The sequence below is a fragment of the Carcharodon carcharias genome, chromosome 20 (assembly GCF_017639515.1).
Source record: "Carcharodon carcharias isolate sCarCar2 chromosome 20, sCarCar2.pri, whole genome shotgun sequence".
In the NCBI taxonomy this organism is placed as follows: domain Eukaryota; kingdom Metazoa; phylum Chordata; class Chondrichthyes; order Lamniformes; family Lamnidae; genus Carcharodon; species Carcharodon carcharias.
This window is the reverse complement of record NC_054486.1, coordinates 35,917,218-35,932,603: the sequence shown is the minus strand read 5'-3', so window position 1 is coordinate 35,932,603 and position 15,386 is coordinate 35,917,218. Positions and strand designations below refer to the sequence as shown.

The 15,386-nt window shown below is 40.5% G+C and overlaps 1 protein-coding gene across 1 annotated transcript in view; it reads right to left on the bottom strand.

Moving 5' to 3' along the window:
• Window positions 1-241: 241 nt before the first annotated feature.
• Window positions 242-15,386, bottom strand: part of LOC121292488 (tau-tubulin kinase 2-like) — a 296,782-nt gene continuing 281,637 nt past the window's right edge. Inside the window, exons 15-16 of the mRNA XM_041214491.1 lie at window positions 5,009-6,447; window positions 242-4,037 (exon numbers count right to left, since the gene is read on the bottom strand). Coding sequence (XP_041070425.1) covers window positions 3,560-4,037; window positions 5,009-6,447 — 1,917 coding nt within the window. The 3' untranslated portion in view covers window positions 242-3,559. The remainder of the gene's footprint in view (window positions 4,038-5,008; window positions 6,448-15,386) is intronic.

Sequence of the window (15,386 nt, the reverse complement as noted above, 5' to 3'; positions counted from 1 at the left end):
GACAGCTGTGTATGATTTGCAGCAGAGATGGAATCACCAATATTAAGTGAAAGAGTGTATAATTTGTACACCTGAAATGATCATTTGATTTATTAGCAAGATGAAATGCAAAAGAAAGGGACACTCTCACTAAGTTAGCACTCTAAAATTCAATTTCTAAAAATGCTCTTCAAATTGCAGATGAAGTGAGGGCAACAGGCAAAGATTACATAATGTGGGATCAAATAAAAAAAATAAACCATTTTTCACCAGCCTTTTTTTTATTGGAATACACAAGACAACAAATATTTATATGTTGGCATGCTTAATGAATATTTTATTTTACTGGTTTATAAAAATAAAATACAAAATAATTTTAGAACACAACATAAAACACTGTACAAGGCTTTGATATGATACAAAATCAAAGAACTTAAATAATTACAGCTTTATGTACACCCTACCTTCAAATGGTGTATGCCATTTTGTTCAATGTACTCTGTGGTTGAAATGTGCCAGACCATTTCATACTCATTACTGTTTTAGTAAATTATGTTGACTCTAAGCAGGGCTCCATAAAACAACCTCTTGCCCAGGATAATCAAAAGTAGTATAAAAGGCTTTAAACCTTTCATTTCCTATTCCATTCGAATGTGACAATTCAAAATATCCTACTAGATGCAATTTAGGATTGGAAACGTTTTCGTTCTAGTCAACCACAAAACAATGAATGGAACCCACCACATAGAAACATCTTGCAAACTATTCTCTAGCTTAAGAGTTTAGAAACTTGTGGTTATTTGACCATAGCCAAGCCTTTTGTATGTGCATCTCCTCATATTATGAAGCCACAATGCCCACATCGAAGCAATGCAACCTATGTAAATGCAATCTTCGGTTGGGAAAGAGGTTTGACAGAGGTACAGGGCCCACTTTTCACTTGCATTTTTTAAAAAAAAGTGTATTACACTAGATATTCCCAAGAGCAGTTAAACAATAAGCCCAATAGAATTGAAAGAAACATTTTAAAAGGAACTTGGTGCTGCAAGGGATTTTTGTAAAAAAGCTTTTAGCACCTTCAATGCAACCATTTACTAGTGTCATGGCCAATCAAGTCTTTCAGTGCACACAATTTGTAAGTGAGCCCACCAGGCTGGGAGAGGCCAGCAACTTGGTTCTATCCCTTCCTTAACTGTTAACATGAAATACAAAGTTTGAAATGACTTCAGATTAACTTTTAATTAATGCATGCATAAAGTTTTACTGACCCATTTTTGAACTTATTACATTGATACTAATTTACATATTATACCACGAGCAGAGATTAGAATAATATTCAGGTAATATGAGCAGTAACATTAGTAATCTAGAGTCACTTCCATTTACAGGTTTGAAAAGTGCAGTAATTCCACTTTCAGAAAAGGTACATGATTTTGCTCTACCCATTTGAATTCAGTGGAGCTGACACTATTTCAGGCCCTCTGCATAAACATCTCCAAACTCAGTTAAAGCTGCCATAGTTCCTTTTGTCGTCACTTTAGAAAAACCCCTTTTTGCTGAAGTCGCTTCCTTCCCTCTTCGTTAAAACTAAATTCTTTTAAAAATCCCTGTTTTGAAAACAGCCAAAGCATTACGGAACACTGCAGATTTTTTCACCATTTTGGGGAAAAAAGTTACATGATATGGGCAGGCACAAGAAACTGGTGAAGCTTCACTCTGATAAACACAGTTGTCTGAGCAAAGCCAAAAAAAACTGCAGCTTTAAAAAAGTCCATGCTGGAGGGTTAACAGTTGCACAACTATCTGGCAATCAATAAAAACAGTAACTTGGATAACATTGTTTTTGTGTGTTTCATTTTTGCCTTTACAGTGCAGTTACAAAAAGAAAGGAAAAATCCTATTTGTTCCACTTCCACTCTCGACATCTTTCACATTTACAGCCTCTGTATGATTAACAGACTGTACACCTGTTTCGCATTTTACAGTGCTTCAGAATCATTTAACTTTTAAAGTTTAATTTTAGTGTGTGTGTTTCCCCAATCATGACTCTGTAAAGTTTTGCATGCCAGGAAGAAAATGTAAAGCAAATAGCATTCAGGCACGCAAAAACAATCTTACAGCCTGTAGCCAATAAAGTTTAATCCTTATGAAATCAATAAATACATACATATTACTGAACGACATGCAGTTGTTAGCATCTATAATACAATAATATACAAACCATAAAACAGGGCTTCAATTTCTTTTTAAGCGTTCAAATGGTTGTTGAAAGGCTTAGAAATTACCCAGCATGTTACATTACAGTTGGAAAATACTACACATATTAATAACTCACCCACCCAAGGAAAGCTTGCAAAAAGTGATAGCTGATATGATTTCCATTTAACAATCTGCCTTATTTAAACCAGAGTTTCTTGCCTTGGCAGCAAAGTTAAAATATATTAATATTTTAGACAGGCACATGGCAACCAAATGCTGATCGATAATAGTTTACACATAATGATGTGTAGAAAGTAATTTAAATCATCGCTTATTTTATTACTGTAGGAATTATCACTCCAAAATCAATTTCGCATTGATTTTCTCTTCTTTCGGTGATTAACTATTCGGATGATGTCTGGTATCACAGTAGTTGCAAGGATTAGGGTTAGTAAACACTTAAAGCAGAAGTTTCCTCCTTTCTACTAGAAGGTGTCACATCTATGGACTTTTGAGTGTAGTGTATGCTACTGGGACTGGACCAAGTCACCATTTCATTTAAATTAAACTATAGGAGGAATGGAAAAAATTGAGGCTTATTGACCACCACCCCCCACACCTGCCCATTTCGTGCCAGTTTTCAAAGTACTAGCATTTTACATCCTCTTAAGAGAGGTAATTCAGGATTTTGCCTTCTAATTCCATAGGACAATTTCAAATCTAGGAAAACTACCCTACTCTTGTCAGTTGTCAGTACTATGCAACAAACATATATGTGCTGGTCCTTCAACTACTTTGAGTTCAACTACTTCCTATGAAGTCTGAATCGGTTTAGTTAATTAAATTAAATTTTATTTATATCTAGACACACTGTACATTAAAAAAATCACGGTCAATATTTGCATAAAAAGATGGCAAAAACATTATATTACTATTGGCGATTGAAAATGCTAGAGCAGCCTTTCTTCTATTTATGAACTTCTAAGGTTTCCCTCGAGATCTAAAATGGCACAAGGACAGTCAAGTCATAAGATTTTGGAGGATGCTGTACACATTGGAAAAGGTGGAAGTACTGGGCTAATATTTCCTACTTAAGTAGCTCAAGGCAGCAGAAGCCAAAATTAAACCAGCAGCACTCTTGCACAGCTTATGACCAAAAGTGTACTGTGCTATCAATCAATTTTAATTTCACTGATAGCTATCCTAGTTTATACAAAGCAGCACCTGTCCAATACTTGGATCCAAAATGGCATATAAGCTACTGTCCAATAAGGGAGACACAACAGCAGATTTCCATTTAGTAAAGACTAAACAACATGCAACAAGGGTGTGGAGGAGGAGAAAGAGAGTGGGGGAGGGGAAGAGACACATGGACAAATTACTATCTGCTGAGTTTACTGGACACTTTGCCATCTCTGCCTGAGCACTTTCCCTTTGTGGATTTACTTTGACACAAGTGGTGAGGGCTGCCAGGGCCCTTCAAGCTATTTTTGCCCTGTTTACCACAGCCATGCTCCTGCAGGAAACTTCTTCGGGAGGGTGAGGACCCAGAGTAACTTGGAGGGGAGCGGCTTCTGGCAAAGTGTGGTGAAGAGCTCCTCTGATCTGTGTATGGGCGTCCACGTGAGGGGGAGGAACTGGCAGTGCGTGGCAAAGAGGTGCTCCGCGGTGAAGCGCTAGGGCTTCGCCGAGGGATTACTGGGCTTTTGGGTGGAGTTTTGGGGCTGCGGGGTGACTGTGGACTTTTGGATTGCGGGGAGCTTCTGGTCTTTTGGGATCCATTTTGAAGGATTTGAGCAAGATGTGTTAGCAGGTCAGAGTCAGAGCTACCGCTTCCAACGACCCTGTATCGTCGTAACCTGGAAAGAAAAATTGAAAGATACAGATTAGAAGGCAACACATGGAGCACTAAATGTACTCCAGACATATCTACAAATTTACTGCATAGCTGATTGTGGACTTGAGGTCACTGATGAGCTGTTAGGTGTGGGTACTGCATTACTAACTGATAAATAGATGTCAGTTGAGTTGATAGCATTCTTCCCCACTCCAGAGATTTAAGCACATAACACATGTTAACACTCAGGGATTACTGTATGCTCCAAGGTGCCACCTTTAAGATGAGCCATCAGACTGAGGATCTGCTTTCCCTTGGAGGTGGGGGGGGGAAGGGAGGGGGTGCAGTTCTCTGCTTTTTGATCTGCTGGGATTGAAGACTAATCAATAGAGCATTCTCATCAGTCTGCTTGCCTGATTGTTATTCATCTCCCAAACAACATCAATTAAAACTGAATAAGTGGTCATCACAATATTGCTGTTTGTGAGATCTTGCTGTGTGTAAATTGACTGCCATGTTTCCTACATTACAACAATTACACTTTAAAATGAAAGAACTCCTCATGGGCTGTGAAGTGTTTTGGATGTCCTAGGGCCATGAACAATCACTACATAAATGCAAGTCATTCTTTCTTTATAAAGGATAAATGCCAAATTATTCACCCATAGTTGCAGGAAATTATGAGAAAAATGCAGGATAGTGGGGCTATTCAAGAATGTAAATATAAGCTTTTGATTCTCAGGTATTTAGTAAGTCAGTTTGTCTGGTAGTTTAGATTCTGATTTAACAATCAGCTAAATGCATTAATAGCCAGGCTTACGTCAATTCGTGTGTCACTGCTACTCATTTGCATGCAGTGGGATGCACAGAAGTGACTATCAAACAAGCTGAAGCAATTAATTTTAAACTTTGATCACATCACACAGAGGGGCTTGGTTCAAAGTTACCAGCTCGACAAATGTGTTTCATTCTTTAACAAAAATGGGCACATACCGGACTTCCACACTGGGTCTGGTTGGCGGTTTTCCTGGAGGTGGTCTTGGAACAAACTGGGATGAGGTTGAAGTGGGGACTTGTTCAGTACTGGTCAATGAAACTGGTCTTGGGATTTTGCTCCTTCGCAACTGAAGACTAGTTAAAGAGTCCTCATCAGTCTGCTTGCCTGATTGTTGTTCCATTCCAACTTTCATTGGAGGAGGCCCAGAACGAGTTCCATCATCTGACAAAGTCATCGATGGACCAGACACCTTTTCCTCCAGGGACTTCTCGGAAGCTGATGACAGATCACTCAGAAGTGTTGTTCTAAGGGTATATTGTCTCTTTTCAACTAATTGCCTGGTCAGGTCTATTTGATGAGCCTTCTTCTGGAGCAATTTCTCTTTAGCTGAGACAGGAACTGATGACTCTGAAACTGCTTCCACATCTGATGCAAGGATTGGGATGCGACTTTGCCGGAGAGGAGATGGTTTGGCTTCAATTTTCTTGGAATGCAGTGAACTGTCACCGACTGTCAAGATGTGAAGCAGATCTCCATTTCTGAATCCGCTTAGTTCTGAAAGATTGTTCTGTTGTTCCTGAATCTTTCTCTGCATAATCTCAGAAATATAGCCCTTATCAGACTCATCATGTCCAACACTATTTGCATGGTCTTCTTGCTCAGATACAACAGTATGAAGCAATTCCTTTACGCATTCATATGAAATGTTCGAAGAAGACTGTAACTCAGCCACCTCATCTTCAATATACTTACAAAAGCCATTTTCTTCTCCGTCACACAGTTTGTCTTTCAGTCCATCCATTACAAGCTTTGTATACTCCACAGTAGGTAAAGCATCCTCTTCTCTATAGGGAAGCACTTCATCTGTTGCCACTGTGCTGGTTATAATATTAGTCAAGTGAGGACCAGGAGGTTTATTTTCTTCTTGTTTTGGCACAGAAGACAAGGTCCCTAGTTGGGCTAGTGGAGTGTGTTCATTACCCATATGTAGTTGCTCACCCACGGGTTCACTTTCACATGAAGGGCACTGTCCTGCATCAGGCTGAATTTCTGCATCTCCAGAAACCACATGGCCTCCTTCATGTTTACCGACTTCTCGAACTGAACTGAGAGAGTCATCTTTGTCGTGGTCAGATTTGACACTAGTTTTTGTAATGATCTCCCCTTGGTTACTGCTTTCTATTGTGCCAATCACAATGGTCTCTTTCTCTTGCGTTGTCCCTTTGTCTAGTTCCAATTTAAGGGCAGCTCTGGAAGTACCATTACACAATGTGTCGTGCAGTGCCAGAGCTGGCATCTCTTGTGGAGATGAGGGTCTTTGTATTTGATCAGTGGCATTTTCTACTTTGTGCTGGTCAGTCTCTCCCTGCGCATCGTGCTGTATAACTACAGAGGCAGGATGAATTGGTGCTTCTGCAGGCTTGGATGCGGTTATCTTAAAAACAAAATGAAGATCATGAAAATTTGAAGCAAATTACTTACATACAGTTGAGTTTCACATGAACTCCATTCAGAAGAATGAATTTTAAATGTTTCATATACTACCAAGAATTATACTCAAAGACTGTTATCAAGAGCAATTCACTCAAACCTGTACACAACCACCAAGACTTGAAAGCAATCCATGTTCACTCAGGGCACGTGATAAGGCATATTTCAACATCTTGCAGCCGTAGATTAATTTTCACTCTCCATAATATTCTCAAACTTACTGCCTGAATGTCATGAGAAAACTTAGATAATGTTCTAGTCAGTGGCTTCACTCTACAACTGGCCTGACCAGAACAAGTGCATAACAAATGCCTTGATCTTTATTCCTGGCTGGGAAGGTAGTGAGGAGAAAATTTTTGGAAGAGCCTGGGAAGGGAGGGTTTCCTGCATGTCCAGCGGATTGGTTTTAAAAACAGATTTCCTGTCCAACAGCCAGTAAGCTTGATAAGTTTATTTGGGGCAGGGGGTGGGGTATTGTTTCTGAGATTGTGGGGGTTTGATCATTATGTTGAACCAACTTTGTTGGGCCTGAGAGAAATGCTCCTGTGCCTCTTCGCCCACAAGCAGCACAATAAGGACAATTACGTCAATGTTCCAGCTCCTCTTGAATTATTTTACCTGCTAGGATACCCAGAGCCCAGGAATCATGGCCATCATTGGTTTAAAAATGCATGCCTCTTCTTTAAACGTTTCAGTGACACACCAACCAACCTGTTTTAACAGAGGTTTGAAAAGCTAGTCTAAGATCTTTTACCTTCCCAGCCAGCTCCAACCCACCCATCCTTGAGGGTTAAAAGCCTCCCTCAAAGATTCAGTAAAGCATCAGAGGAAAGAGGGAATTGACAGCATAGGGAATAGCAGAGGAGACTATACTGATGCAATGACTTGACCTAAGAGGTCTGACAACTGTCCAGGCTTTGAGCCATCTTTTGTATGAAATTGCAACCTGAGGGATACCAACTAAAACAATCGCAGCACCGCGTCCCCCCTTAAAGCGTATTACAGAGGGACAAGTGCACTCTTAGAGGTGCCGATTTCGGATAAGATATTAAACTGAGGATAGCCTGCCCTCTCAGGCATACATATAACATCCAATAGCACTATTCAAAGAAGCCCAGGGGAATTCTCCCCAGTGTCCTTGCCAATATTTATCCCTCACCCAAAATCTTGAAGAAAAAAATTATCTGGTCATTATCATATGGCTCTCTGTGGGACCTTGCTGTGCAAAAAATGACTGTTACCTACATTACAACAGTGATCACACTTCAGAAATACTTCATTGGTTGTAAAGCACTTTGGGACACCTTGAGGTTGTGAAAGGTACCTTATAAATGCAAGCTCTTTCTTTAAGAAAATTGAATAGAAAGCTTTGATGAAAAGGTCATCAGCCTGAATTTTTTTCATTCACGGGATATGGGTTTCGCTGGCTGGGCCAACATTGACTGCCCATCCCTAGTAGTCCTTGAGAAGGTGGTGGTAAGCTGCCTTCTTGTACCGCTGCAGTCCATGTGGTGTAGGTACATCCACAGTACTGTTAGGAATGGAGCTCCAGGATTTTGACCCAGCCACAGTGAAGGAACGGTGATATATTTCCATGTCAGGATAGTGAGTGACTTGGAGGGGAACTTCCAGGCGGTGGTGTTCCCATCTAACTGCTGCCCTTGTCCCTCTGGATGGTAGGGGTTGTGGGTTTGGAAGATGCTGTTGAATGAGCCTTGGTGAGTTTCTGCAATGCATCTTGTGGATGGTGCACACTGCTGCTACTGTGCGTGGGTGATAGAGGGAGTAAACGTTTGTGGATGTTGTGCCAATCAAGCGGGCTGCTTTTGTCCTGGGCGTTGTCAAGCTTTAGTGTTATGGGAGCTGCATTCATCCAGGCAAGTGAGGAGTATTCTATCACACTCATGACTTGTAGGTTATAGATGTTGGACAGGTTTTGGGGAATCAGGGGGTGAGTTACTCATTGCACGATTCCTAGCCTCTGACATGCTCTTGTAGCCATTGTATTTAGTTCAGTTTCTGGTCAATAGTAACCCCCAGGATGTTGATAGTGGGGGATTTCAGTGATGGTAATGCCATTGAACATTAAGGGGCGATGGTTAGATTCTCTCTTGTTAGAGATGGTCATTGCCTGACATTTGTGTGGTGCGAATGTTATCTATCAGCCCAAGCCTAGATATTGTCCAGGTCTTGCTGCATTTGAACACGGACTGCTTCAGTATCTGAGAAGTCGAATGGTGCTGAACGTTGTGCAATCATCAGTGGAACATCCCCATTTCTGACCTTATGATGGAAGGAAGCTCATTGATGAAGCAGCTGAAGCTGGTTGGGCCGAGGACACTACCCTGAGGAACTCCTGCTGAGATATCCTGGAGCTGAGATGACCGGCCTCCAACAACCACTCCAGTTTTTTGGGGTCCTTGATGCCACACTTGGTCAAATGCGGCCTTGATGTCAAGGGCAGTCACTCTCATCCCACCTCAACCCAAACAAGGCGCCATTGAGCAGGTTTTTGCTAAGCAAGTGCTGCTTGATGGCATTGATGATGATCCCATCCATTACTTTACTGATGATGGAGAGTAGACTGATGGGGTGGTAATTGGTCTGGTTGGATTTGTCCTGCTTTTTGTGTACAGGATATACTTGGTCAATTTTCCAAATAGCCGGGTAGATGCCAGTGTTGTGGCTGTACTGGAACAGCTTGGCTAGGGACAAACAATAGTTCGCATCACCATCTCCAGAGGGGTTTCACTTTTCTTTACCACAAGTTGGCAATCAGTTTCTCAGTTATGCCTCTCAGTTTCTGTTTAATATTATCCAGACAGGTCGCCACTTCCAATGAATCATTTAACACTGAAGACCCAAAAGCGCATTTGTATTTCATTCAGGAAATTTCGCCATGTTTAGCTGTTGGGATGATTGCTTGCTGACATATCATCTGTATGGTCACAGAGTAATGTAAGCAGTGCTACTGTAATTTTAAACAGTAATTGAAATGGAAAAGAACTGAATCACATCGATTATATGGGCCCCTGGTGTGATTCTGGAGAGGGACTATGTTGGCTGATCTCAATCAGAGAGGCAATAGTCAGCCTCATCTGATGATGGGACAGATGGGGTGAGGGGATGCAATTGGGGAATAACTGGTCTGGCTTCCCATTCCTGATTTCTGTGTGTCCTTGTGGCTTAAAAATTAGTTTTTAAGAAGTCTGAAACAGCTCTAGGCAAAACCAGAAAGTTTTGCATAAGATACTGACAGATGGGAAAGACCACACAAGATGGAAACAGAAGAAGAATCTTAAAAAAAAAAATGCATTTATTTACTGGTTTTCACAACTCAGAACATTCCAAACTGCTTTACAGCCAATCAAGTATTTCTGAAGAGTAAGCATTGCTGCAATTTATTGGTCAATTTGCACACAGCAAGATCCCACACACAGCAATGAGGTAAAGACCCGATCATATATTTTAGTGATGTTGGGTGAGGGATAAATATTGGCTCGGACACTAGGGAAACGTCCCCTATTCTTTAAAATAAAACAACGGGATCTTTTACATTCATCCAAGAGGATAGACGGGTCCTCAAGTTAATATTTCATCTGAAAACTACAGCACTTCCTCAATAGGATTTTGTGCTCCAGTCTCTGGGTAGGATGCAAAACCAAAACTTTCCAATTCAAGAGCAAATGTGTTACCAAAGGGCTAAGGCCTAGGTTTCCACCTCCACCTCAGAAACCAGTAAATTATTCCAAAGAGTTAATAAGAAAATATTGCAGTTTTATAGTGGCTTTCATGACCTCAAGACATCCCAAAGTGTTTTGCAGCTGATGAAGTACTTTAAAGTGAATTCACTATTGCAAGGTAGGGAATATTGCAGCCAATTTGCACACAGCAAGCTCCTGCAAACAACAGTGTAAACCTGACCAGATGATTTCTTTTAGTAATACAGATTGAGGGGTAAATATTGGCCTAAGACATTGGGGAGAATTCCCCTGCTGTCTATCAAAACAGAATCATGGAATCTTTTAGGTACACCTAAGAGGGCAGGCAGTGTCTCAGTTTGACATCTGAGCTGAAAAATGCCACCTCCAACAGTGCAGCACTCCCCCAGTTCTGCACTGGAGTGTCAACCTAGATTTCTGTGCTCAAGTCTCAGTTGTGGGACTTGAACCTACGACCTTCAGGTGTAAAGGCAAGGATTTTACCGACTGAGCCATGACTGTTAATCATTCTTTGCATCCTAGCTTGACCTCTCAGTCAGTTTCATTCTATGTTCCCTTGTCCCGGCTGTCATGGTTTAGCTTGAAGCAGTCGGTCTTCCTAAAAGTGGACTTGGATGCAGAAAAAACATTGCCATTTTAATATTTACAAGCTGCAATAAATTTTTAATACAACTAAATCTCTGATAGAGATATCCAAGTTGCCTTCCCAAACTCTTGGGCCAGAATTTTATGTCCCATGGGTGGGCGTGTGCCTGACCCATCCGGCTGCCAAATAGTGCGAGATGACTTTGGGTGAGCATCGGTGTCATTGCACACTCGCATGATATCTTGCTCGGTGGGTGCACGTGGCAGTCGGAAGCACACCCGCAGACAATTAAGCAGGCAATTAAGCCATTTAAGGCAACTGAAAGCGAATTTTCATGGCCCGTCCACTTTTATGGTTGGCGGATGGGCCAATTGGCCAGGCAGCCTTTACATTTTTGCTTATACCTCGATCCAGGGCGGGATGAAATCTCTGTGGGGAAATAAAGAGAGATATCTGGGGGCTGTTTTTGTTTTAATGAGGTATGTTTTCAGATGCTTGACTGTGCTGCATTGACTTATTTTGCAGCATTTTTGTTATTTTGTTTATTCTGTGGAGATCTGCAGCTCCCTAGCTGTCTGCCTTCAAGGAGCTCACTGGAAGCACTCACCAGCTCCCATGGTGATGTCGGCACCTGCCCTCTTTTCACTCCGGTTGGCAGTGCTGAGTCTTTCTCAGGGCACGTTTTACGCTGGCTGGCTGTTAACTGGCAAGCCAGCGAGAAATTGTGGTCAGAGGCCGATCGTGTGCACCCGACAAGCAAAAAATTCAGGCCTTAATGTTTCTCAATTAGGTTTTAAAAGTCTGAAGATTGCAGGAGGAAATTAGAAAGGTGTTTTGAGATCTTGAAAGAGAATGAATAAAAGTTGAAGAATGTGTAAAGAATGAAGAATTAATTAACAATGATACCAGAAGGAGCAGCATCATGTAGAAAAGTACATAGAGCTTAAGGAAAAAGGGGGGAGCTCAATGCTAAAATTAGTGCATTAACAATAACATGAAGAAACAAAAATATAATAATACAATAAAGAGACAAGAAAGATAATGTGGCGAGAGAACACAAGCAACAGTGGAATCCAAAGCACATTTATACTTTTTTTCTGATATTATTAGAATTAGGAGAGCAGAAAAGTGAGCTATGATATGGTCTTTGTTCATCCCTGATTCTCATTTTCTAACAAGCAACAAATAATGGAAAGAAAGAAGTTGCCTACTTAAAGCCACAGGGTTTCCAGTTTCCAACACATTATATTTTGTGATCCACAGAGCCTACTGCATCTATGATACATACGATCAGAAGCACTTTAAAAGATTAAAATGTCAACAGCTACTGTGGTTAAATCAGTAGTAAAACTGATGCCCCAATCCATTGCACAACAAAATAGAAACAAGCTCCACAAATCAATGGACATTCTAGTTTGAGAAAGAGACCCTTTGCTATTATACTGTGATTGGCCAAAAATGAATCCCAATTTAAACTCCCGTTCTGATCCAAATCCTCACTCTACCATCTTGAAGATGGGCAGCAGCATTTGCTTCCCATCCTCATCAAAAAGATGTGACCTTTAATACACTTAGTTGACACCCTCCCAATGTGCCTTGCTACTTCTGAAAAGCCTACTGCATTATATCGGAAGCATTGAATTGTATTAGAAGCTTTGAGATGAAGGATTCTGCTTCACAGACTTTTCCCGTGAGTCATACCTGTGAATGGGAGATTCTGCAAAAAGGCTTTATCTCATCACACAGTACCATCAACTAAACAAACTAGTACTCGTCTTGTGATCCAAAGTGCCCACTGCAACTATAACATATCGACATATCTGATCAGAGGTGCTTTAAAAGATTAAATGTCAAAAACTTCTAATATTTGTCAGCTTAATTTTAATCACATCTCTCCCCTTCTCTATTCAAGTTCCAGACTCTAACTGGTCCATAACCCTATGAGCATTATAGTCTTCGCTAATCTTTCCCAAGTGGCCATTCCTTTGGGAATGTAAAGCATCAGTGTGAAGCGTTGACACAGCCAAACCCAAACCCTGTGCTCATTAGGTATGTTCACAAATGTGTGGTGGAAAGCAATGACGAGTGGATATGCTGATTTATTTTTGAGTGAGAGCAGGGAGGGGCTAAGCAAACAATAAAACACTGCATGAATCATAAAAAGAGCTGTATAAATGCAAGTATTTTTTTTTGGAATACCCAAAGGGGCCCTAATGTAGTGCACTGAACAAATCTTTTTTGCTCTTTACAAACCAAAGATTCTTGCATAGAATGCGCGATGTGGACAACGGCAGTAAGGCTGTATTGCTGAGAAAAGAGACATGTCGAACCTTTTCATTTTGCACTCATCAGGACACTTTGTAAGAATATAATACCAATATAAGGGGAAAACAACTGCCTGGTTCAAATTTCAAACACTGCTTGGCAGTTAACTGTCAGTCAACATCAAATGGTGCATTCTCCATGGCAACTACTCTACCAATCAGAGTCAATTTGGCAACCAATCATCACTCTCTTCTCATACAGTATAAATCATTGTTTTCCCCTTATATTGGTTTGCTTGTGAAACGGACAGATGACTAGTGACGAAAAGTTTCAACATGTCTCTTCTTTCATCAATACTTAAGTTCTGGAAACCAAATGCATATTAATGCAACAGTGTTGAATTTGGAAGATGACTAGCTACGTACAATAGAATTCTGAACATTAGTGTAGAGAACAAATAATGTGTATGTTTTTACAAACAGAGAATCAAAAGTACATTAAAATTTATTGCTAGCATGCAAGTAAAAGCAAGACCCATTCATGATGAAAGGTCACAGGAGGAAACTCTTCAATAATTAAATCCTTGCAATGCCAAATTAATGCACACGTGCATATTTAATTTAAATGGTAGGAAAAATCATAACCAATAAATACAGAGCACAGATGATTAGTACAAATTTTTTTATTGAAAGCAATGCTGAAAATATTTTGGAAATCTAACATCTTGCAAGTCAGACAAAGCTATATATGAAACATAGTGACATGGAATATCTAAATTTAATTATTTTGTAGCAGATTTATATTAACTACAATGTCAAGGCTGAAAATGGTTACCGTAAATGTACCTTGTAGTAAGTAAAAATATGGAAGTCAGATTGTGTATGTTTTGCTTCAGTATAGATGAAGTTTGCAAATGACGAAGGAGCTGTGGTAAGGGTTCCTCAGGCTGGAGGGATGGATCAGCCTCAACGTCACTGGATAATATCTCAACATTCCACTTATGATGGCCTTCAGATGATTCTATAGGGTACTGCATGGCAACATCTTAGAGCAGCAAGGTGGTGAACTGGAGATGTATCAGTAGTTCATGTGCAAAATTAAGTATCGTGCAGCAAATGATCCTCATATTACCAATTTTTTGTACTTGTCTACTGGTAGTGTAGTTGAAGCCAAACTGCAATGTTCATAGCTGTCTTCAGCATCTGGCATACAGTTATGTCTCTTCCTGCTCTGGGGCTAGAATGTGGATGAAGGCACAATATCACTGCACTCTGGCTGACTTCTCTCTTACCTGTCTTGGTGTTGTGGGTGATATCACTTGATGAGCAGAAATTGACTAACTACTCGAGGATATGTTTTCCATGTGTATTTTCTTTCTATGCTTTCTTTGGTGATCAGATTCCTTTGTGCTGGTTAGACTTTCTCCACCACTAACAAATTGTTATTGCACCAAAATGGAGGATAAACATATAGACAAATCCATCTGTGGAGATACAAGGGCAGCCCCTTGATTATAAATAAAACTAAAGGACCATATGAGAATTAAACTTGTCACAGAAGTTGCATTATTACAATACATATTGTATGTATTATGTAACAAGGTTGAGATTGTTATATAAATAATTTAGATAGCAATAAATAATGGAAAAACTTACCAGAAGTTGAATAGTCAGATTATAGTTCTGGTCTTTGTTCCAAAAGATGAGAGTCACTCTAAGCTTTTCCTTAGGTGCATATTACGTTCTTGCATAGTGAATGCTTGTTGAACTTTTATTTTGTCCAAACACCTCTGCACTTCTTGCAGTCTTCAGGTTTACTTCCCCAACATGGGCAATTTCAATGCCTTTTTTAGGAGGCTACAATGCACCCACCACACTGAGAAGTGGTGTAAATGTTTGTATTTTGTGCTGTAAGTAAATCTTGTGTGATTGTTATGTTGAGTTCTTATAGGTGAACGTATGAGTCAGAGTGGAAAACAGTGTCAACTGCTAGGTCATGTGCTGGTAAAGTGGCTCATTTTAGGTGGTCAAGGCTGTTATTGCGAATTGTTATTTTTCCAACAGCAGGTCCCTAAGACACGGAATGCCAAAATAATCTAGCCACATTGCATGTCCATCTCAGCTGAGACAAGATGTTCCTATGAGGCAGAATTCTACGTCCCACGGGTGGGCGCCCGCCCGACCTGATGTAAAATCGTGCGAGATGACATGGGGCGAACATCCCGAAGTCATTGCACACTCCCCCGATATTTTGCTCAGTAGACATGCGCAAAAGTCAGAAGCGCGCCTGCCAAAAATTAGGCGGGCAATT